Raw genomic sequence first — 23,990 nt, 5'->3', positions numbered from 1 at the left:
TGTTTTTAACTTTTTACCATTTAGAAAGTACCCTGTTCTATCCTTTTTGATCCAAAGTGGATGACCTCACATTTGTCGACATTGAATTCCATTTGCCACAGTTTTGCCTATTTACCTAATCTATCAATATCGCTTTGTAATTTTATGTTTTCATCTGCACTGCTTACAATGCCACCATCGTGTCCCCTATCCGGGGAGTTTCCAATTTACACCAGTAACATGGGCACAGGAATACAGGCAGCTGAGACGGCAGTCACACACCTGCTCACATCTGTTTCTACGAGGTCAAATGGACTCATTGCGTCCTGCTTCTCACCTCTTAGCTTTTTTCTGTTATCCCCTCCACTAATGGGATTGTTTATTTTCCCACCACACAAGACGAGACTGGATCATACCCGGGGAAGCCCCTCATCCCACAGGGACGACGCAAGCTTTGGTTTTTTTTTTGGTGTCAGGGTTGTTGCTGAATCTGCTTAATCTACTTAAGGTTCAGGAGACTCGGGACTTGTAAAACTGCAGGTGTTCGGGCTCGCTCCGCCCCTTTCTCACGGGTGACCTGAGAGAGATCTTTAAGATTATGAAAGGGTTTGATGGGGTAGGCGTAGAGAAGATGTTTCCACTTGCAAGGGGGAGACCAGAACTAGGGGGCCATAAATATAAGATATTCACCAGTAAATCCAATAGGGAATTCAGGAGAAACTTCTTTACCCAGAGAGCGGTGAGAATGTGGAACTCGCTCCCACAAGGAGTAGTTGAGGTGAATAGTGTAGATGCATTTAAGGGGAAGCTCGATAAACACATGAGGGAGAAAGGAATAGAAGGATATGCTGATAGGGTGAGATGAAGAGGGGAGGGAGGAGGCTCGTGTGGAGCATAAACACCAGCATGGACCAGTGGGGCCGAATGGCCTGTTTCTGTGCTGTACATTCTACGTAATTCTGTGCAACTCTGCAAGCTGCTTGTGTTGTTAACCCTTTACTTTCTATTCAGCTTCTGGCTTAGCTAACACAATGACTATGCAGCAAACACAACCCAAAATTGTACCAGTACTTCAGCCTTTGATTTTTTTTTTCCAGCCAAAATTGTGTTGCAACTCACTTGTGCCTTGGTTCAAGGCACCAAATTACATTTAAAAGGTTAATCACAGCCTAATATTGCCAACCCCCCAAAATCTTGGGAGAGTCAAATCCCAGACGAGCCCCCAGTTAATGTAAAAAGAAAGCTGAGTTTCAGTATCCCGATAATCCTACGTTGAGGAACCAGACAAATCCTTAATTCCCTGCTTTAACACCCGAGGAATTGTCTGGGGTTTAACCTGCCAGCATCGGTCTACAGGTGAATGATTCCTGACTCCCCAAACGGCCTTACGTTTAACCCAGTTCGGATCAAGATGAATCTAATTTACTAAACCCCCGATTAGGTTCCCCTCAAGCTGCTGAGTGAGTGAGGGAATTAACCCTAAGTTACAACAGTGACTACAACTTCAAAAAAAAAAGTACTTCATTGGCTGTAAAGCACTCTGGGACATCCTGAGGATGTGAAAGAGGCTACAGAAATGAAAGTTCTTCCTTTTCTTGACAAATCACCAAGGAAGAAACCAGACTACAAATCACGCTCTAAACACTGTTTATTGGTTACAAATGACAACTTATAGTTAAAGTTGGGCACACGGACACTTACTAGACAAGTATAAATGTAACCAGAGTTATCGAGCAGTTGAGCAGCAAATCGTTAATGGACTGAGTTACTTAACAAAAGGAGTAGCAAAGTTAGACAGGCTATTTAGTGTAAATCAGTAATACTAATGCACGCTGAGTATTAACTACAGCAGTGACCAGAGTCTGAGGTTATAAATTGGTGAGATTACTTTCCACGCTAATTCCGATAGCTGACAAGTTAACAGCTTCGAAGAGCCCGTCTATCAATTAGCTTAAGTTCCCCTGCGACTACCTGCCTTCAGAGCTTGCGCGGCCTCATCCTCACCAGCGCTCTGGTTCAGTTCAATCTTCTTCCTTCCCTGGGATGCCGGCGTCAGCTTCTGAAGGGTGTTGGGTCGATGCACCCACTTGCGGCGGGGCTACCTGCTTCACTTGGATCCGTGGTTCGGACTGAACCCACCCGACACGCGAGTGACAATAACTGAGCTGCCTTCCTCCCTCCCGATTTCAGACTGCTCGTAATTACGTGGCACACTTATTCGCTCTGCCAAAAGCTAGCTTCAACCCTCTTACACTCTGTCCTTAAAGCTACCTTGAACTGGTCAAGGATACCTCTCACACCCGCTGGGTAAAAGTTCTAACCGACGAACAGAACGGCGTCTTCTGATTAACACACAGAGATGAGGAAAGATTGCTGCTCGTACCAAATACAAGAAAAGATTCCGTTTTTGAGTGAGCCAATTGTCAGAAGGGCTCACTATTTTTTGGGCCAATCAACCCCCACAAGTCAGTGCTGAAGCATAGGTCTCCATCCAGGTCAGCTCCGCTTTTACAACCTCCCCTCCCATTTTCCTTACGGCCTTACTTTTAACAAAGGGACCCTTACAATGTGAGGGGTCGAAACCAATCTCCTCCTGTCTGATATAAACCAATCCCACACTCACTGACACCAATCTCCTCCTGTCTGATATAAACCAATCCCACACTCACTGACACCAATCTCCTCCTGTCTGATACAGACCTGAAATGTAGATCTTGCACTGAAGATTAGTTTCAGATTGATGTCAAATGTTAATTATTTTATTTTAAAATAATTTCAACCGGGAGTCCCTGAATCAAGGAGAAAGATCACAGACAGTGATTCTTAAAGTTTTGTTTTATCTCAGCAACATCCAGCATTCAACACATTGTCTGTTTAAAACAAATTTAGTTGACATATCCAGAATATTATTAACCCCAATAACTGGGCTGGAGTTTAACATCAGAAACAAACCCCAACTGTCAGAATGAAGATGGTTCAGTCCTGGATGTGATTAACAGCAGCGATAACAGCAGAATCCAACCCCCTGCAGTCACTGGTGAACTCGCTGGTGTCTCTGCAGGTTGGAAGAACAAGTGAATCCCTTCCCGCACACGGAGCAGGTGAACGGCCTCTCCCCGGTGTGAAGTCGCTGGTGTCTCAGCAGGTTGGACAGCTGTTTAAACCTCTCGCCACAGCGAGAGCAGCTGAACGGCCTCTCATCGGTGTGAATGGGCTGGTGCACCATCACCTCCTCAGAGCTTTTAAAACACTTCCCACAGTATGGGCACTTAAAAGGTTTCTGGTCAGTGTGAACTCGCTGGTGTTTCAGCAGGTTGGACGACCGAGTGAATCCTTTCCCGCAGACGAAGCAGGTGAAGGGCCTCTCCCCGGTGTGAACGCGCTGGTGTGTCAGCAGGTTGGATGAGTGAGTGAACCCCTTCCCACACACGGAGCAGGTGAACGGCCTCTCCCCGGTGTGAACTCGCTGGTGTTTCAGCAGGTCACAGGACTGTCCGAACCGCTTCCCACAGTGAGAGCACTCGAACGGCCTCTCTCCAGTGTGAGTCTGCTGATGGATCTTCAGTTCATTGGGGCTTTTGAAGCTCTTCCCACAGTCCGGGCACTTGAAAGGTCTCTCTTCAGTGTGAACTCGCTGGTGTGTCAGCAGGTTGGACGACTGAGTGAATCTCTTCCCGCACACGGAGCAGGAGAACGGCCTCTCCCCAGTGTGAACCCGCTGGTGTCTGAACAGGTGTGCTGACTGAGAAAACCCCTTCCCACACACGCAACATTTAAACAGCTTCTCTCCCGTGTGAGCACGCTGGTGTGTCAGCAGGGCGGATGACTGCGTGAATCTTTTCTCACACACGGAGCAGCTGAACGGCCTCTCCCCGGTGTGAACTCGCTGGTGTGTCAGCAGGGCCGATGACCGAGTGAATCCCTTCCCACACACGGAGCAGGTGAACGGCCTCTCCCCGGTGTGACTGCGTCGATGAGTTTCCAGCTCAGACGGGTAATTGAATCCCTTCCCACAGTCCTCGCATTTATACGGTTGCTCCCCGGTGTGGTTGCCCTTGTGTCTCTCCAGGTTGGACGATCGGTTAAAGCCTCGTCCACACACAGAACACGTGTACGGTTTCTCCCCGCTGTGAATGGTGCGATGTTGCTTCAGGCTGTGTAACTGGTTAAAGCTCTTTCCACACTCAGAGCACTGGAACACTCTCACTCGGGTGTGTGTGTCTCCGTGATTTTCCAGCCGTAGTGATGTTTGAAATCTTTTCCCACAGACAGAACAGACAAACATTTCTCTTTCCACATTCAAAGGCTGACGATATTCAGGTCCTGATGCATCGAGTGACTCGGTCAGATCTGTCATTATTCTAAGTACAGGATATAAATTCAGAACAATCGTTCCTCTCTCATCCCTCCCAAGCTGTAAATCCTCCATCATCACTCTGTATAGTAGGCCATTCGGCCCATTGAGCCTGCTCCGCCATTTTGTTCCCCAAGCCAGCCCTTTTTACCTTTTTAATCCCAATTCTCCTCCCTTCATCCATAATCCTCTTACTTCCCAAGTCAGTATCCATTTCCCATTTCAGCACCACAATTGATTCCCAGTCTCTGGACCTCTGGTGCAGTGCATTCCCCATCCTCGCAACCCTCTGTGTGAAGAAATATTTCCAGTTTCCCTTCTAACCGGCCGGGTTCTAATTTTCCGATCCTGCCCTTTGTTCCGGATTCCCCTCGAGACGGGAGAGGCGCCCCTCTCCAGTTTGTCAGGTCTCCCCCGAGTCATTTTAAACTCCTCAATCAGATTCCCCCTCCTTTAATCTCTTAATGTGAACCAACTCCCTCCTCACAGCCCAGCCCCTGCAGCCCAGGAACTGTCCTGGTGAATCGTCACACAGAAATCCAGAGTCTATTTGTCGCAGCTGAGATCAGCCCACTCAGCGCAGACCAGGGATGGAACCTGCAACTTTGCTGGTCTGTCGTGGACAGGGATTTAAAGGCAGGGGGAAAGTTTAGAACAGTACTTTTGTCACCAAATGCTGCAGATTTAATGAAATCTTGTGTCACCGACTGCAAAAGTTCAGAAGATTTTTTAAACATTAAGACATTTTAGAAAGGCTAAATCCACTAAAATAGACAGGTTTCACTGCCATATTACAGAGTATAGAAGAGGCACGACAAGTAGCCTCTTCCATACAGTCTGCAACGGTCACTATCCCTTTAACTGGAAGCACATCCCAGAAAGAAAGACACTGTCCTTTTAAGGACAGAGATAAAGACACTGTCCTTTTTTTGTTTGTTTGTTGTTTTTTTTTGGTGATTTGTATATTCGGAGACCTTGCAGGTAACACCTGTCTGTCTGCACACTGATTGCCTTGGCAACGGGCAGTTGAAAAGACTGTCTGTAATCACCAAGCATTGTTCTGTGAATTATAAATGCGATTTCATTTCGAGGATTTCATTTCCACATCGTTCACCTGAGGAAGGAGGAAGCCTCCGAAAGCTTGTGAATTTAAAATAAATTTGTTGGACTATAACTTGGTGTAAAATTGTTTACAATTGTCAACCCCAGTCCATCACCGGCATCTCCACAGCACAGAACCAGGAAGTCACCAGCTCCCCGCACAGCAGGCGGCCCGCCCCCTCCGCGCTCCCATTGGTTGGAGGACCAGCTGCCCCCGCTCGGTCCTCCAGCGCCTGCTCTCTCCTCCTATTGGTCGAGTCGCACGTCAATCACGATGCGGCGTGATGACGCCATCGCGTCGAGCCACCGGCCCAGCCCTCCCCCCCCCTCCCCCTCCCAATCTAACGAACCCCAACCGTCGTCAGGAAACACACGGTGATAATTAGTTCAATTCAGCCATCGAAACACTTCAAAAATAAGAATAAAATCAAATGTTGTCACAATTTGAAAACCTCCCCTCAAGCCCCGCCTCCCCCGCCGGTTTGTCGCGCTCGATACTCACAGGAGCAACGGATCGCCAACAGGAGGCACCGCGGCGCATGCGCAATCTCCGCGGCAGGTCCCCCCGGGGGGCGCATGCGTACTCTCCGCAGCCGCTTCCCCGGAGCGCATGCGCACCCTCCGCAGCAAAACCCCACACCTCCCCCTCCCCCGGGGCGGGATATAGAGCGGTTTCTGGAGCGCTGGGCAGTGTGGGTAAGCACGCCGCCATTAGTACATGACCGTCGCTGGGGTCATTTTTTTAAAAACTCAAGTAAACAGGGAAAGAAAAATTTGAGAGTCCCCAGCCCCCGCATATGCAGGAGTTTGAGTTGCTTGGAGGGCTCTGGGTAATCCATAGAAAATTTACGGCCGAAAAGGGGTCACCCAGCGCCACACAAGGTCACGACCCACTCCCGCCAGCTTCCTCGTCAGAAATGTTTTTTCATTGAAACAGTTGGTAATGTTCCTTTATTTCAATGATGATAGTTGATACATTGCCCTACATACCACCTCCAGTTACATTGAACTGCTCACTGGCTGCCCCAAGTTCAGTTCAGACCTAGCACTCAAAAACATTTCTGATGAAAGGTCATCGACCTGAAACATTAACTGTCTCTTTCTCCACGGATGTTGTCTGACCTGCTGTTGTGTTTTCAGCATTTTCTGTTTGTATTTCAGATTTCCAACATCGGCAGTATTTTGCTTTTTGACTCAGGTAAATTTATTGGGCCTCGTTTATTTCTGTAGAAGGCTGCCCTCTGCGGCCGTTTATGGAAAAGAAAAAAGAAAGTCTTGCCTTTCACGACCTCAGGATGTCCCAAAGCGCTTCACAGACAATTAAGTCGTTTTGAGGTGTAGCCACTGTTGTAATATAGGAAATGCTGCAGCCAAATTACACACAGCATGATCCCACAAACAGCGATGAGATAACTGATCAGATAACCTGTTTTTGATGGTGTTGGTTGAGGGATAAATGTTGGCCAGGACACCAGGGATAACTCCCCTGCTCTTCTTCGAATAGTGTCATGGGACCTTTTATATCTACCTGAGAGCGCAGACGGGGCTAGGTTTAAGGTCTCATCTGAAAGATGGCAGCTCTGACTGTGCAGCACTCCATCAGCACTATATTCAAGTGTCAGCCTAGATTATGAGCTTATCCAGTCCATTTTAACTGCCAGTGTGTGAGATGTCACATATTTTCAGGGTTAAATTTGATCTGCCCACTGACAGATCTCATCCAACTCATTCTACAAGTCGCCTGCCCCTTCTGCAGCTTTGATTCATGGATTAAAGTCTTAGACAACATAGAGAATAATTTATTGGGATATCAGGGATAGGAATCTATAGTTACAAGGAGAGATTTGAGACATTGGGACTATTTCCACTGAAGCAGAGAAGGGGAGATTTAATAGAGGATTTTGGACTGTTCGCATCCTTGACATTCGATTTGATTCTGAGCTGAGCTTCCAACCCCATCTCCTCCCCATCACTAAGACCGCCTACTTCCACCTCTGTAACATCGCCCTGCTCCGCCCCTGCCTCAGTCTGTCTACTGCTGAAACCCTCATCCATGCTTTTGTTACCTCCGGACTCAACTGTTCCAATGCTGTCCTGGCCGGCCTCCCATCTTCCACCCTCCATAAACATGAGCTAATCCTAAACTCTGCTGCCCCGTATCCTGAATCGCATCAAGTCCCGTTCACCCATTGCCCCTGTGCTCACTGGGCCAGCAAAACCTCAATTTTAAAATTCTCATCCTCATGTTCGAATCCCTCCACGGCCTCACCCCTCCATATCTCTGTAACCTCCTCTAGCCCGACAACTGCAGGCCTGGCGATTTTACTACTTTCAAAGATGCTAATCCCCTTAATATTTCCTCCTTCACTATGTTTATCCCATCCAATATTTCACACTCCTCCTCCTTAACTGAGTTGTTGTTCAAAAATTATGAAGGATTTTGACAGAGTGAATAGGGACAGAGTGTTTCCTTTGGTTAGGGAGTGAGTGATGAGGGGTCATCAATTTAAAATAGTCACTAAAAGAGTGAGGGTAGGGGTTGAGAGAAATGTCTTCACTCAGAGATTGTTGGAACAGGGAATGCTTTGCCACAGGGAGATAAACATTTGAAGCAGAGCAAGATACAGGGTTTTGGTAAGAGTGGAGCAGAGGGATTAGTTTGGGAGCCAATACAGATAACAATGGCCTCCATCTACGGTTATTTGGGGACGACGGTGAGCCTGGCAGGGTTCAGGGAACTCAGGCAGATAGAGGTCTTGTTCTTACAATTGAATCTTTAATCAGTAGAACAGTGGGACTGGATCAGAGCGTGTCTGAGGGCCCATTGGAGTAGGGACGTAGTTGATCTGCAGATTCAGCATGTCCCCTGTGCTCGTTAATATACTCAGGGACTGATGCTGCACTATTTCAGTGGTGGGGGGTGACACAGATTGAATATCTTTCTGACACTCGCTGTCTGATCCACACTCGGAGAATGAAGAAGAACTTGCCTTTTGTCCCAAAGCGCTTTGCTGTAATTGAAGTATTTTTGAAGCGTAGCCACTGTTGTAATGTAGTAAACGTGGTGGCCAATTTGTGCAGAGCCACGTTCCAGAAACAGCAATGAGATAATGACCAGTTATTACCAGCTTTTTAGCGATGTTGGTTGAGGGATGAATATTGGCCCAGGACACCAGGGGAGAACTCCCCTGCCTTTGCAATAGTGGCTGTGGGATCTTTTACATCCTACCTGAGAGGGCAGATGGGGCCTGCCTCAGTTTAAAGTCTCATCCCTCAGAACTGCACTGAAATGTCAGCCCAGCTATTTGTGCTCAAGACTCTTTGGAGTGTTCAGTATTCAGTTCCATTCGCAACCCCTCAAATAATGAAGCAGTCCGAGCCCGCGTGCAGCAAGACCTGGACAACATCCAGGCTTGGGCTCATAAGTGGCAAGTAACATTCGCGCCAGACAAGTGCCAGGTAATGACCATCTCCAACAAGAGAGAGTCTAACCACCTCCCCTTGACATTCAACGGCATTACCATCGCCGAATCCCCCACCATCAACATCCTGGGGGTCACCATTGACCAGAAACTTAACTGCACCAGCCATATAAATACTGTGGCTACGAGAGCAGGTCAGAGGCTGGGTATTCTGCGGCGAGTGACTCACCTCCTGACTCCCCAAAGCCTTTCCACCATCTACAAGGCACAAGTCAGGAGTGTGATGGAATCTCTCCACTTGCCTGGATGAGTGCAGCTCCAACAACACTCAAGAAGCTCGATACCATCCAGGACAAAGCAGCCCGCTTGAATGGCACCCCATCCACCACCCTAAACATTCACTCCCTCCACCACCAGCGCACTGTGGCTGCAGTGTGTACCATCCACAGGATGCACTGCCGCAACTCGCCAAGGCTTCTTCGACAGCACCTCCCAAACCCACGACCTCTACCAACTAGAAGGACAAGGGCAGCAGGTACATGGGAACAACACCACCTGCATCTTCCTCTCCAAGTCACACACCATCCCGACTTGGAAATATATCGCCGTTCCTTCATCGTCGCTGGGTCAAAATCCTGGAACTCCCTTCCTAACAGCACTGTGGGAGAACCGTCACCACACGGACTGCAGCGGTTCAAGAAGGCGGCTCACCACCACCTTCTCAAGGGCAATTAGGGATGGGCAATAAATGCCGGCCTCGCCAGCGATGCCCACATCCCATGAAAGAATTTTTTAAAAGTTGGTCTTAAACCCTCTGACTCAGAGGCACAAGTGCTACCACTGAACCAGTGTTGACACCTATAAGGGTACCTGGCGTGTGAGTGTCATCCATTGATCCGTAACCCCAGCGCGAGTCAGCGGCTTCAGGAGGGGAGAGAATGGTGAGAAACCCGCTGTGAGCAGAGTGAGAGTAAAATAAATGAGGCACTGGGACCCTGAAGCCCCGCCCACTCTTTGTTCCCGGTCACTGGGACCCTGAAGCCCCGCCCACTCTTTGTTCCCAGTCACTGGGACCCTGAAGCCCCGCCCACTCTTTGTTCCAATTACTGGGACCCTGAAGCCCCGCCCACTCTTTGTTCCAATTACTGGGACCCTGAAGCCCCGCCCACTCTTTGTTCCCAGTCACTGGGACCCTGAAGCCCCGCCCACTCTTTGTTCCCAGTCACTGGGACCCTGAAGCCCCGCCCACTCTTTGTTCCCAGTCACTGGGACCCTGAAGCCCCGCCCACTCTTTGTTCCAATTACTGGGACCCTGAAGCCCCGCCCACTCTTTGTTCCAATTACTGGGACCCTGAAGCCCCGCCCACTCTTTGTTCCAATTACTGGGACCCTGAAGCCCCGCCCACTCTTTGTTCCAATTACTGGGACCCTGAAGCCCCGCCCACTCTTTGTTCCCAGTCACGGGGACCCTGAAGCCCCGCCCACTCTTTGTTCCCAGTCACTGGGACCCTGAAGCCCCGCCCACTCTTTGTTCCCAGTCACTGGGACCCTGAAGCCCCGCCCACTCTTTGTTCCAATTACTGGGACCCTGAAGCCCCGCCCACTCTTTGTTCCAATTACTGGGACCCTGAAGCCCCGCCCACTCTTTGTTCCTGGTCACTGGGACCCTGAAGCCCCGCCCACTCTTTGTTCCTGGTCACTGGGACCCTGAAGCCCCGCCCACTTTGTTCCTCGTCACTGGGACCCTGAAGCCCCGCCCACTCTTTGTTCCTGGTCACTGGGACCCTGAAAGCCCCGCCCACTCTTTGTTCCTGGTCACTGGGACCCTGAAAGCCCCGCCCACTCTTTGTTCCTGGTCACTGGGACCCTGAAAGCCCCGCCCACTCTTTGTTCCTGGTCACTGGGACCCTGAAAGCCCCGCCCACTCTTTGTTCCTGGTCACTGGGACCCTGAAAGCCCCGCCCACTCTTTGTCCCCCCACCACCAGCGGCGCATGCGCCATGTTGCACACTGCTCTCCTTCCTCTAACAAGATGGCGGCTGGTTACCAGGGTAACTCAGGCCTGTCACCCGAGAGAAAGCCCCGCTGCTCCCGTCTGGCCGGACGCATACGGGGGCCAAAGGATCCTATTCGATGCCTGAAGCCGCAATCGATGTTGATAAATCCAGAGGAGCAGCCTTACTCAGGTTTTATTGACCTCCTCGCCCGCCCGCGCTCTCCTACCTGCTCCGGCCTCGTCGCACCGACGCCATTTCGCGGCCGCTCTCTTCTGAGCATGCGCGCGGGTCTCCGGCCAGAGGGATGGGAATTGTTCAGCTGCGGGCTGGGTGGTTATAACTGGCATTGATTGTAAATTATCGGTGGTTTCTGTCATCCCGATTAAAATGGGCGAGTGGAATGGAGACCCTGGAGCGGATCAATAATAAATAAAATGGACGCTAACAAGAGAGCCTGGGTTCCCCACCAACAGATAGAGGGGTTTCACCCGCGCGAAGCACGCTGGGAGCCGCGGGCCGCCATTAATCCTCACACACTCACCATGGGAACAGGAGGAGGCCATTTCGCCTCTGGAGCCTGTTCAGCCATTCAATGAGATCATGGCTGATCTGTGCCCCATTATCCCTTAATTCCTTTGGTTAACAAAAATCTATCAATCTCAGATTTAAAATTAACAATTGAGCTCGCATCAACTGCCGTTTGTGGAAGAGAGTTCCAAACTTCTACCACTCTTTGCGTGTAGAAATGTTTCCTAATTTCACTCCTGAAAGTCCTGGCTTTAATTTTTAGACTGTGTCCCCGAGTCCTAGACTCCCCAACCAGTGGAAATAGTTTCTCTCTATCTACCCCATCAGTTCCCCGTAATATCTTGAAAACTTTGATCAACTCAACCCTCAATTTTCTAAATTCGAGGGAATACAACCCTAGTTTGTGTAATCTCGCCTCATAATTTAACCTTTGGAGTCCAGGTATCATTTTAGTAAATCTACACTGCACTCCCCTCCAAGGCCAATATATCCTTCCTAAGGTGTGGTGCCCAGAACTGAACACGGTACTCCAGGTCTGACGAAAGGCCTTCGACCTGAAACGTTATCTCTGTTTCTTTTTCCACAGATGTTGCTTCACTTGCTGACCTTTTCCAGCATTTTCTGTTTTTATTACAGTACTCCAGGTGTGGTCTAACCAGGGCCTTGTATAGCTGCAGCATAACTTCTACCCCCTTGTATTCTAGTCCTCTAGATATAAAGGCCAGCATTCCATTAGCCTTTTTGATTATTTTCTGTACCTGTCCATGACATTTTAATGATCTATGTACATGGACCTCCAAGTCTCTTTGGACTTCCACTGTTTCGAGCTTTTCACCATTTAGAAAGTACTCTGATCTATCCTTTTTAGATCCAAGTGGATGACCTCACACTTGCCTACATTGAAATCCATTTGCCACAGTTTTGCCCATTCACTTAATCTATTAATATCTCTGTAATTTTATGCTTCCATCTACACTGCTTACAATGCTGTCTATCTTTGTGTCATCGGCAAACTTGGATATGTGGCTCTCTATCCCATCATCTAAGTCGTTAATAAATGCAGTGAATAGTTGAGGCCCCAACACAGATCCCTGTGGGACACTGCTGGTCACATTCTGCCAATTTGAGTACCTGCCCATTATCCCTACTCTCTGTCACCTGCTGCTCAGCCAATTTCCCAAACAGGTCAATAATTTGCCCTCAATTCCATGAGCCTCAACTTTAGCTAACAGTCTCTTATGAGGGACTTTATCAAATGCCTTCTGGAAGTCCATATAAACAACATCCATGGACATTCCCCTGTCCGCTACTTTAGTCACCTCTTCAAAAAATTAAATCAGGTTCATCAAGCATGACCTGCCCTTTACAAATCCATACTGGCTCTCTCTGATCAGCTGAAAATTTTCACAGTGTTCAGTCACTCTATCCTTAATTATAGACTCTGGTAATTTCCCAACAACAGATGTTAGGCTAACTGGTCTATAATTCCCTGGTTTCCCCCTCCTTTTTTAAATAGCGGAATGACGTGCAATTTTCCAATCTAGAGGGACAGTTCCTGAATCGAGAGAACATTGAAAGATTATAGTTAGGGCTTCTGCAATGTGCTCACCGACTTCCTTTGAAATCCTGGGATGGAAACCATCTGGTCCTGGGGATTTGTCACTCTTTAGTGCCATTATTTTCTTCATTACTGTTAATTTGCTTACATTAATTATGGTGATTCCCCGTCCCTGATTCAAAATTAGTTTCCTTGGGGTGTCCGGCATGCTCTCCTCTTCCTCTACTGCAAATACTGAAGCAGAGTAATTATTTAACATGTCTCTGCCATTTCCTTATTTTCATTTACAATATCACCATTATCAGTTTTTAAGGGGCCCACATTGCTCCTGACCACCCTCTTTTTCCTAATATAATTGTAAAAATTTTTTGTGGTGATTTTGATATCCCTTGCAAGATTCTTTTCATACTCCCTTTTTGTAGCTCTTACTATCTGTTTTGTCACCATTTGCTGTTCTTTGTATCTCTCCCAGTTGCCAGGATCTGTGCTGTTTTTTGCATTTTTGTATTTTTTCTTTTAGTTTTATATTGTCCCTTTCCTCTTGTTGTCCATGGCTGTTTTTTTTGGCAAGCAGAGCTCTTGCCCCTTGGGGGTATAAACCGGTTCTGTATCACGTTAAATTCTTTTTTGAACACCTCCCACTGATCTTCTGTCGTTCTACCCATTAACAGATTTGCCCAGTTTACTGTGGGCAGTCTCTGTCTCATCCCGGTGAAGTCGGCCTTACCTAAATTTAGAATCTTAGTCGTTGATACAGATTTCTCCCTTTCAAACACAACGTTGAACTCGATCATATTATGATCGCTATTAGATAAATGTTCATGCACCATTGGGATATTAACTAAATCTGGCTCATTACTCATTATTAAATCTAACATGGCCTGCCCCCTTTTTTTATATTTGTTCATGGGATGTGGGCGTCGCTGGCAAGGCCAGCATTTATTGCCCATCCCTAATTGCCCTTGAGAAGGTGGTGGTGAGCCGCCTTCTTGAACCGCTGCAGTCCGCGTGGTGAAGGTTCTCCCACAGTGCTGTTAGGTAGGGAGTTCCAGGATTTTGACCCAGCGACGATGAAGGAACGGCGATATATTTCCAAGTCGGAATAGTGTGTGACTTGGAGGGGAACGTGCAGGTGGTGTTGTTCCCATGTACCTGCTGCCCTTGTCCTTCGAGGTGGTAGAGGTCACGGGTTTGGGAGGTGCTGTCGAAGAAGCCTTGGCGAGTTGCTGCAGTGCATCCTGTGGATGGTACACACTGCAGCCACAGTGCGCCGGTGGTGAAGGGAGTGAATGTTTAGTGTGGTGGATGGGGTGCCAATCAAGCGGGCTGCTTTGTCCTGGATGGTGTCGAGCTTCTTGAGTGTTGTTGGAGCTGTGCTCATCCAGGCAAGTGGAGAGTATTCCATCACACTCCTGACTTGTGCCTTGTAGATGGTGGAAAGGCTTTGGGGAGTCAGGAAGTGAGTCACTCGCCGCAGAATACACAGCCTCTGACCTGCTCTCGTAGCCACAGTATTTATATGGCTGGTCCAGTTAAGTTTCTGGTCAATGGTGACCCTCAGGATGTTGATGGTGGGGGATTCGGCGATGGTAATGCCGTTGAATGTCAAGGGGAAGTGGTTAGACTCTCTTTTTTTGGAGATGGTCATTGCCTGGCACTTATCTGGCGCAAATGTTACTTGCCACTTATGAACCCAAGCCTGGATGTTGTCCAGGTCTTGCTGCATGCGGGCTCGGACTGCTTCATTATTTGAGGGGTTGCGAATGGAACTGAACACTGTCCAATCATCAGCGAACATCCCCATTTCTGACCTTATGATGGAGGGAAGGTCATTGATGAAGCAGCTGAAGATGGTTGGGCCAAGGACACTGCCCTGAGGAACTCCTGCAGCAATGTTCTGGGGCTGAGACGATTGGCCTCCAACAACCACTACCATCTTCCTTTGTGCTAGGTATGACTCCAGCCACTGGAGAGTTTTCCCCTTGATTACCATTGACTTCAATTTTACTGGGGCTCCTTGGTGCCACACTCGGTCAAATGCTGCCTTGATGTCAAGGGCAGTAACTCTCACCTCACCTCTGGAATTCAGCTCTTTTGTCCATGTTTGGACCAAGGCTGTAATGAGTTCTGGAGCCGAGTGGTCCTGGCGGAACCCAAACTGAGCATCAGTGAGCAGGTTATTGGTGAGTAAGTGCCACTTGATAGCACTGTCGACGACACCGTCCATCATTTCGCTGAAGGTTCACTGGATTGATTCCTGGGATGAGAGGGTTGTCCTATGAGGAGAGATTGAGTAGAATGGGCCGATACTCTCTGGAGTTTTGAAGAATGAGAGGTGATCTTATTGAAACATACAAGACTCTGAGGGGCTTGACAGGGGAGATGCTGAGAGGCTGTTCCCCCTGGCTGGAGAGTCTAGAACTCGGGGGCATAGTCTCAGGATAAGGGGTCGGCCATTCAAGACTGAGATGAGGAGGAATTTCTTCACTCAGAGGGTTGTGAATCTTTAGAATTCCCTACCCCAGAGGGCTGTGGATGCTCAGTCGTTGAGTATATTCAAGACTGAGATCGATAGATTTTTGGACTCTCGGGGGAATCAAGGGATATGGAGATCGGGCGGGAAAGTGGAGTTGAGGTAGAAGATCAGCCATTATCTGATTGAATGGCGGAGCAGGCTCGAGGGGCCGAATGGCCTCCTCCTCCTCCTATTTCTTACTTGATGAATGTGGATTTTAAGACAGAAAGGTTGGAGAGAGTGTGTCAGACAGGGGGAATTTACAGCTCAGGAGGTGGACAGAATGTTCTATATAAACTAGAATTATCTGTTCTGAATTTCTAACCTGTACTTGAAGTGATGATTTTGTAAATCACGGGGTATTAGAAGGGGAGGATGTGCAGACGGGAAACTCAAACCAAAGATCACGTCAAGATCTGACCGAGTCACTCAATTCATCAGGTCCTGAATATCATCGACCTTTGAATGTGGAAAGAAAAAGCACCAATCCCAGCAGTGAGAGACCGCACACGTGCTCCATGTGCAAACGCATCTTCGGCCAATCGCCCGGCCTGTTGAGACACGAGTGCAGCCACATCGGAGGGTGACCCTATCAGTGTGGGGACTGTGAGAAGGAATTCAATTCCCCGTTTGAGCTGGAAAGCCATCAACGCAGTCACACCGGGGAGAGGCCCTTCACCTGCTCCGTGTGCAGGAAAGGATTCACTTGGTCTTCTCACCTGCTGACACACCAGCGAGTTCACACCGGGGAGAGGCCGTTCACCTGCCCCGTGTGTGGGAAGGGATTCACTCGGGCATCCCATTTAATGAGACACCAGCGAGTTCACACCGGGGAGAGGCCCTTCACCTGCCCCGTGTGCGGGAAGGGATTCACTCGGGCATCCCATTTAATGAGACACCAGCGAGTTCACACCGGGGAGAGGCCCTTCACCTGCCCCGTGTGCGGGAAGGGATTCACTCGGGCATCCCATTTAATGAGACACCAGCGAGTTCACACCGGGGAGAGGCCCTTCACCTGCCCCGTGTGCGGGAAGGGATTCACTCAGTCATCCCATCTACTGATGCACTCGCGAGTTCACACTGGAGAGAGGCTGTTTTGATGCTCCGTGTGTGGGAAGGGGTTCACTCAATTGTCCCACCTGCTGACACACCAGCGAGTTCACACTAAGGACAGTTCTGACTGTGAGAAGAGCTTTAAAAGTTCAGAGGATCTGTTGAACAATCAGTGTTTTGAGAGGTGGTTTAAATGTTCCATGTGTGGGAAGGGATTCACTTGTTCATCCCACCTGCTGAGACACCAGCGAGTTCACCTGTGATGCAGGGGTTGGATTCTGCTGTTAATCACATCCAGGACTGAACCATGTTCATTCTGACAGTATGAATAACAGGAACTGAATTTAATCTTGCTTGGGCTGTTACATTGCTTTCCTCTTGATTCCCTGCACTCCTCCAATTCCGGCCTCTTGCCCATCCCCGATTTTCATCGCTCCACCATTGGCGGCCGTGCCTTCAGCTGCCTGGGCCCTAAGCTCTGGAATTCTCTCTCTAAACCACTCCGCCTCTCTCTCTCCTCCTTTAAGACGCTCCTTAAAACCTCCCTCTTCGTCCAAGCTTTTGGTCACCTGTCCTAATATTTCCTTACGTGGCTCGGTGTCAAATTTTGTTTGATAATCGCTCCTGTGAAGCGTCTTGGAGATGTTTTAAAGGCACTATATAAAGGCGCTATATCAGACAGGGGGAGACTGATGTCGGTGATTGTGGGGTTCATTTGTATCAGGCAGGAGGAGATTGGTATCATGTTTCAACTTAGAATCATAGTAAATATTACTTTACAGGAGGAGGCCATTCGGCCCATTGTGCCTGTGCCGGCTCTTTGAAAGAGCTATCCAACTGGTCCCACTCCCCCTGCTCTTTCCCCATAGCCCTGAATTCTTTTCCCCATCAAGTATTTATCCAATTCCCTTTTGAAAGTTATTATTGAAACTGCTTCCACCGCCCTTTCAGGCAGAGCATTCCAGATCATCACAACTCGCTGCGTTATAAACATTCTCCTCAACTCCCCTCTGGCTCTTTTGCCGATCACCTTAAATCCGTGTCCTCTGGTTACCGACCCTCCTGCCACTGGAAACAGTTTCTCCTTATTTACTCTGTCAAAACCCCCTCATGATTTTCAACACCTCCATCAAATCTCCCCATAACTTTCTCTGCTCTCAGGAGAACAACCCCAGCTTCTCCGGTCTCTCCATGGAACTGATGTCCCTCATCCCCGGCACAGATTCTGGTAAATCTCCTCTGCACCCTCTCTAAGGCCGTGACATCCTTCCTGTAGTGCGGTGCCCAGAATTGGACACAATACTCCAGCTGAGGCCTAACCAGTGATTTGTTAAAGTTTGGCACAACTTCGTGGCTTAAAATCGTCGGATTTATTTTACAAACAGTAAATGAATGAAGGGAGTAATGCTTTGCAGTGATGTACATTTCATTCAGTAATGATCATATAGTAACATGGAAAATAACAAATCACACAACACTGTCCCTATTCGCAGACGACATATAATTTTTCTGACCGTTGATTCCTCTGAGACTTATTGAAGCAGGGCACTCTGACCCCCGCCCTTGTGTCTGTCACCAGAGGACCTGACCTCTGACCCCCCCCCCCTTGTGTCTGTCACCAGAGGGCCTGACCTCTGATCCCCCCTTGTGTCTGTCACCAGAGGGCCTGACCTCTGATCCCCCCTTGTGTCTGTCACCAGAGGGCCTGACCTCTGATCCCCCCTTGTGTCTGTCACCAGAGGGCCTGACCTCTGATCCCCCCTTGTGTCTGTCACCAGAGGGCCTGACCTCTGATCCCCCCTTGTGTCTGTCACCAGAGGGCCTGACCTCTGACCCCCCCCTTGTGTCTGTTACCAGAGGGGCTGACCTCTGATCCCCCCTTGTGTGTCACCAGTAGGACTGACCTCTGACACCCCCCTCCCCAGGGTTCCCTGTCCACGCATTGGACAGCTGAGCGTGTGCCCTGCGCCTGTCCCACTCTGTGCTCAGAGGAATGGGCCAGCCTAACGTAACGGGTGTGGATGTTCTCACTTTTCTTTAGAGAACTGCTGAAGGACACTTACCGTCCCTGTTCTGGAACACGCGCCGAGAATTACACAAAGGACTGTCGAATTGCGAAGTGTTCAAATCTTGCCTCCGTTAAGCTCACCGCTTAGCAAACTCGATTTGTAATTTTCCACCCGAGTGTCTGTGGTCCCCGAAGATCAGGGCTATTTTTGCCGGTGGAAACCACAACAGGAGAAAGGGGTTCATAGTTCATCCCGGGGTCACTATCCCAGATCACAAGTTGGTGTTTCTGGTCCCTGGGACATGATGGCCTATTGGAAGTGGAACTTTGTACTGGGCTCGAGGGGAAAGTATTCGGAGGGAGCTCGGATTGGGATATCTGATTTTGTTTCTACGGATATAACATTTAGTCAGAGAAACACCACCAAAAAACCTGTGTTTTACTGGGACTGTTCAGGGATTGGCGAAATTCCATCCTTGAGTAGATCCCTTTGGATATTAGTTTATTTTATCATTGAAATGACCGCACAAAAGGCGGCCGTTCGGCCCACTGCACTGACTCTCCACCAGGAGCTCTCTGCTCTAATCCCATTTCAAGATCCTCATCCTCGCCTTCCAAACCCCCCCCCCCCCCGCTCCACCAACACCACCGCCCCATGGCCTCACCCCGTTCTCCCTCAGTGATCTTCTGCAGTCCTGTATCCATCTGGAGCTACTGCATTTAATTCCGAGCACCGCACCTCAGGAAAGACTTTTTGGCCTCGGAGGGGGTGCAGCGCAGATTCGCCAGAATGATACCAGGGCGTAAAGAGTTAAATTACGAGGCCAGGTTGCAGGGAACCAGGCTTTTGTAACTCCCTTGACTTTAGGAAATTGAGGTGTGATCTAATTGAGGTGTTTAAAATGATAATGGGATTTGATAAAGTAGATAGAGAGAAACGATTTCCTCTGGTGGGGGGAGTCCAGAACAAGGGGGTAGAACCTTAAAATTAGAGCCAGGCTGTTCAGGGGGGGAAATCAGGAATCACTTCTTCACACAGAGGGGAGTGGGAATCTGGAACTCTCTTCCCCCCCCCCCCCCCCCCCCCAAAAGGCTGTGGATGCCGGGGGTCAGTTGGAACGTTCAAGACTGAGATTGTTCGGCGATGGAGTTAAGATACTGATCAGCCGTGATCTGATTGAACGGCGGAGCAGGCTCGAGGGGCTGAATGGCCTCCTCCTGCTCCCGGTTCATTCTCCCCGCCACCCCCACTGTCAATTGCTCTGCTCTTCACCCAGAGGGTTGTGAATCTTTGGAATTCTCTACCCCAGAGGGCTGTGGATGCTCAGTCGTTGAGTATATTCAAGTCCGAGATCGATGATTTTTGGACTCTGGGGGAATCAAGGGATACGGGGATCGGGCGGGAAAGTGGAGTTGAGGTGGAAGATCAGCCACGATCTGATTGAACGGGGGAGCAGGCTCGAGGGGCCGAATGGCCTACTCCTGCTCCTAGTTCTTATGTTCCTCTTTCAGTCACCATTTATTATGAGAATTGGAAGCGGTTGAATTTATATTTTATGAAGGGGTGGGGTTTGGTGGCAGAATATAAAAGGGAGGGTCAGAGATTTACCCATTCATTGTGGTAAACTGGCAAAAAGAAAGGTCTGCATTTATATAGCGCCTTTCACCACCTCGGGACGTCCCAAAGCACTTTACAGCCAATGAAGTACTTTTGAAGTGTAGACACCATTGTAATACAGGAAATGCAGCAGCCATTTTGCGCACAGCAAGATCCCACAAACAGCAATGTGATAATGACCAGATCATCTGTTTTAGGGATGTTGGTCAAGGGATTAATAATGGCCCCAGGACACGGGGAGAACTCCCCCCTGCTCTTCTTCCAATAGTGGCTGTGGGATCTTTTACATCCACCTGAGAGGGGCAGACAGGGCCCTCGATTTAACATCTCATCCGAAAGACGGCACCTCCGACAGTGCGGTGCTCCTTCAGTAACGACCCTCCGACAGTGCGGCGCTCCCTCAGTCCTGACCCTCCGACAGTGCGGCGCTCCCTCAGTCCTGACCCTCCGACAGTGCGGCGCTCCCTCAGTCCTGACCCTCCGACAGCGCAGCGCTCCCTCAGTACTGACCCTCCGACAGCTCTGCGCTCCCTCAGTACTGACCCTCCGACAGTGCGGCGCTCCTTCAGTAACGACCCTCCGACAGTGCGGCGCTCCCTCAGTCCTGACCCTCCGACAGCGCAGCGCTCCCTCAGTACTGCCCCTCCGACAGCTCTGCGCTCCCTCAGCACCGACCCTCCGACAGCGCGGCGCTCCCTCAGTACCGACCCTCCGACGCTCCCTCAGCACCGACCCTCCGACAGTGCGGCGCTCCCTCAGTACCGACCCTCCGACAGTGCGGCGCTCCCTCAGCACTGACCCTCCGACAGTGCGGCGCTCCCTCAGCACTGACCCTCCGACAGCGCGGCGCTCCCTCAATACTGACCCTCCGACAGCGCGGCGCTCCCTCAGCACTGACCCTCCGACAGCGCGGCGCTCCCTCAGCACTGACCCTCCGACAGTGCGGCGCTCCCTCAGTACTGACCCTCCGACAGCGCGGCGCTCCCTCAGCACTGACCCTCCGACAGCGCAGCGCTCCCTCAGCACTGACCCTCCGACAGTGCAGCGCTCCCTCAGCACTGACCCTCTGACAGTGCGGCGCTCCCTCAGCACTGACCCTCTGACAGTGCGGCGCTCCCTCAGCACTGACCCTCCGACAGTGCGGCGCTCCCTCAGTACTGACCCTCCGACAGCGCGGCGCTCCCTCAGCACTGACCCTCCGACAGTGCGGCGCTCCCTCAGCACTGACCCTCCGACAGTGCAGCGCTCCCTCAGCACTGACCCTCTGACAGTGCGGCGCTCCCTCAGCACTGACCCTCCGACAGTGCAGCGCTCCCTCAGTACTGGCACTGGCAGCAGAGGAAGCTACACATTGTCTGCGGGGATACTCCAGACCTTGTCTGTACCGATACTCACACACACAAAGGGAAACATTAAACGGGATTTATTTCAATTACAGATCGATAATGATAAAGAGCAGGACCAAATGCACAGAGGAGAACGAGAGGGGCTCGTGCGTTTTGTTTTCCCCAAAGACGTCGAAAGATCAAGCTACGCATGAGATAAAGACCAACACTGTCACGGGGGTAAGTACTGAGAGTTTACAATGAGTGCGTGGTTCTTAACTATAATCACAACATTTCAGCTTTAGCTGGGGTTTGCTTACTGACAAGTGTCAGCGAGGTGTCATAGAATCTTACAGCACAGAAAAAGGTTTATGACAAATGTCAGGCCCGGGACGGGGCGGGGGGCCGGGCCCGGGACGGGGCGGGGGGCCGGGCCCGGGACACAGGACAACATTAATTCTCACTTGGAGAAGCTTGGGTTAATAAGGGACAGCCAGCATGGGTTTGTTAAAGGCAAATTGGGTCTGACTAAGCTGATTGAGTTCTGTGATGAAGTAACAGAGAGGGCTGATGAAGGCAGTGCAGTAGATGTTGGATATATGGACTTTCAAAAGGCACTTGATAAAGTTCCACATAACAGACTTATTCGGAAAATAGAAGCACATGGGATTAAAGGGTCGGTGATAAACATTATTGGCGAGGGATAGGAGGCAGAGAGTAATGGTGAACAGATGTTTTTCTGACTGGAGAGAAGTCTGCAGTGGGGTCTCCCAGGGATCGGTTTTAGGACCATTGCTTCTCGTGTTATAGATAAATGACCTGGACTTGGGTATAGGGAGTACAATTTCATAGTTTGCAGAAGATACAAAACTTGGCAACATAATAATTAGTGAGGAGGATAGTAGCAGATTCAGGAGGATACAGACAGACTGGTGAAATGGGCAGACACACGGCAGATGCACTTTGAGAGGAACAACATGGAGAGACAGTATAATCTAATGGTTCTATTTTGAGGGGGTGCAAGAGCGGAGGGACCTGGGGGTGAATATTCACAAATCTTTGAAGGTGACAGGGCAAGTTGATAAGGAGGTTAAGAAAGTGTATGGGATACTTGGCTTTGTAAATCGGAGCACTGAATAAAAAAACAAGGAAGTCAGGCTAAACTTTTACAAATCACTGGTTAGGCCTCAGTTGGAGTATTGTGTCCAATTCTGGGCATCACACTTTAGGAAGGATGTCAAGGCCTTGGAGAGGGTGCAGAGGGGGTTTATCAGGATGATACCAGGGATGAGGGACTTCAGTTATGTGGAGAGATCGGAGAAGCTGGGGTTGTTCTCAGAGCAGAGAAGGTTAAGGGGAGGCCTAATCGAGGTATTCAAAACTATGAAGGGGTTTTGACAGAGCAAATAGGGAGAAGCTGTTTCCTTTGGCAAGTGGGTCGGGGACCAGAGGTCACAGATTTAAAATAATTGGCAAAAGAACTAGAGGGGAAATGAGGAGAATGTTTTTCACACAGAGGGTTGTTATGATCTGGAACACACTTCCTGAAAGGGCGGTGGGAGCAGATTCCACAGGAACTCTCAAAAGGCCATTGGACACGTACTGGAAGAGGACTAATCTGCAGGGTTATGGGGAAAAAGCTGGGATTGTGGGATTAAATTTGGACAGCACTTTCTAAGAGCCCTCACAGGCACGGTGGGCCGACTGGCTTCCTTCTGCGCTGTAAAATTCTATGATTCTACGAGAAGGAGGCCATTCGGCCCATCGTGCCTGTGCCGGCTCTTTGAAAGAGCTATCCAATTAGTCCCACTCCCCCTGCTCTTTCCCCCATAGCCCTGTAAATTTTTCCCCTTTCAAGTATTTATCCAATTCCCTTTTGAAAGTTACTATTGAATCTGCTTCCACCGCCCTTTCAGGCAGCGCGTTCCAGATCATCACAACTCGCTGCGTTAAAAAAAAACGTCTCCTCATCTCCCCTCTGGTTCTTTTGCCGATTATTTTAAATCTGTGTCCTCTGGTTACCGACCCTCCTGCCACTGGAAACAGTTTCTCCTTTTTTACCCTGGGACCATTCTAGTAAATCTCCTCTGCACCCTCTCTAAGGCCTTGACATCCTTCCTAAAGTGCGGTGCCCAGAATTGGACACAATACTCCAGCTGTGGCCTAACCCAGTGTTTTATAAAGGTTCAATAAAACTTTTGCACTCTATGCCTCTATTTAGAAAGCCCATATGCTTTTTTTAACAGCCTTCTCAACTTGTCCTGCCACCTTCAAAGATTTGTGTGTACATACACCCCCAGGTCTCTGTGTTCCTGCACCCCCGTTAAAATTGTACCATTTAGTTGATAGTCAATGTCGGAGATTACTGTGCGGCTCAGCAAGGTTACGATTACAACATGAGACTGACCGGTCTCGGCATTCGGCTATTCCTCTAAAACGCATAACGGCCCCTTTCCCGGATAAAACAACAGTTGCCGCCTTCAGCGATGGCCTGCTTCTCCTGTGGGGGTTGGTCTTGGCGAGTCACTGCCT

At 49.6% G+C, this 23,990-nt stretch overlaps 2 protein-coding genes across 2 annotated transcripts in view; one reads left to right on the top strand and one right to left on the bottom strand.

The window, feature by feature from the left end:
* Positions 1–23,990, top strand: part of LOC137308623 (zinc finger protein 721-like) — a 158,254-nt gene that overhangs the window by 100,114 nt on the left and 34,150 nt on the right. Inside the window, 1 exon segment of the mRNA XM_067977231.1 lies at positions 16,110–16,618. Within this exon segment, the coding sequence (XP_067833332.1) occupies positions 16,110–16,618 (509 nt within the window).
* On the bottom strand, positions 1,610–5,996 carry LOC137308578 (zinc finger protein 229-like). The gene is made up of 2 exons (XM_067977193.1): positions 5,937–5,996; positions 1,610–4,340 (listed from the first exon to the last, which is right to left on the bottom strand). Exon 2 carries the CDS (start codon positions 4,334–4,336, stop codon positions 3,011–3,013), a length of 1,326 nt encoding a protein of 441 aa, XP_067833294.1. The 5' UTR covers positions 4,337–4,340; positions 5,937–5,996; the 3' UTR covers positions 1,610–3,010.

The sequence above is a fragment of the Heptranchias perlo genome, unplaced genomic scaffold (genome assembly GCF_035084215.1).
Source record: "Heptranchias perlo isolate sHepPer1 unplaced genomic scaffold, sHepPer1.hap1 HAP1_SCAFFOLD_134, whole genome shotgun sequence".
Lineage (NCBI taxonomy): Eukaryota > Metazoa > Chordata > Chondrichthyes > Hexanchiformes > Hexanchidae > Heptranchias > Heptranchias perlo.
Note: the sequence above shows the minus strand (reverse complement) of the source record. Positions and strands in the feature narration are given on the sequence as shown.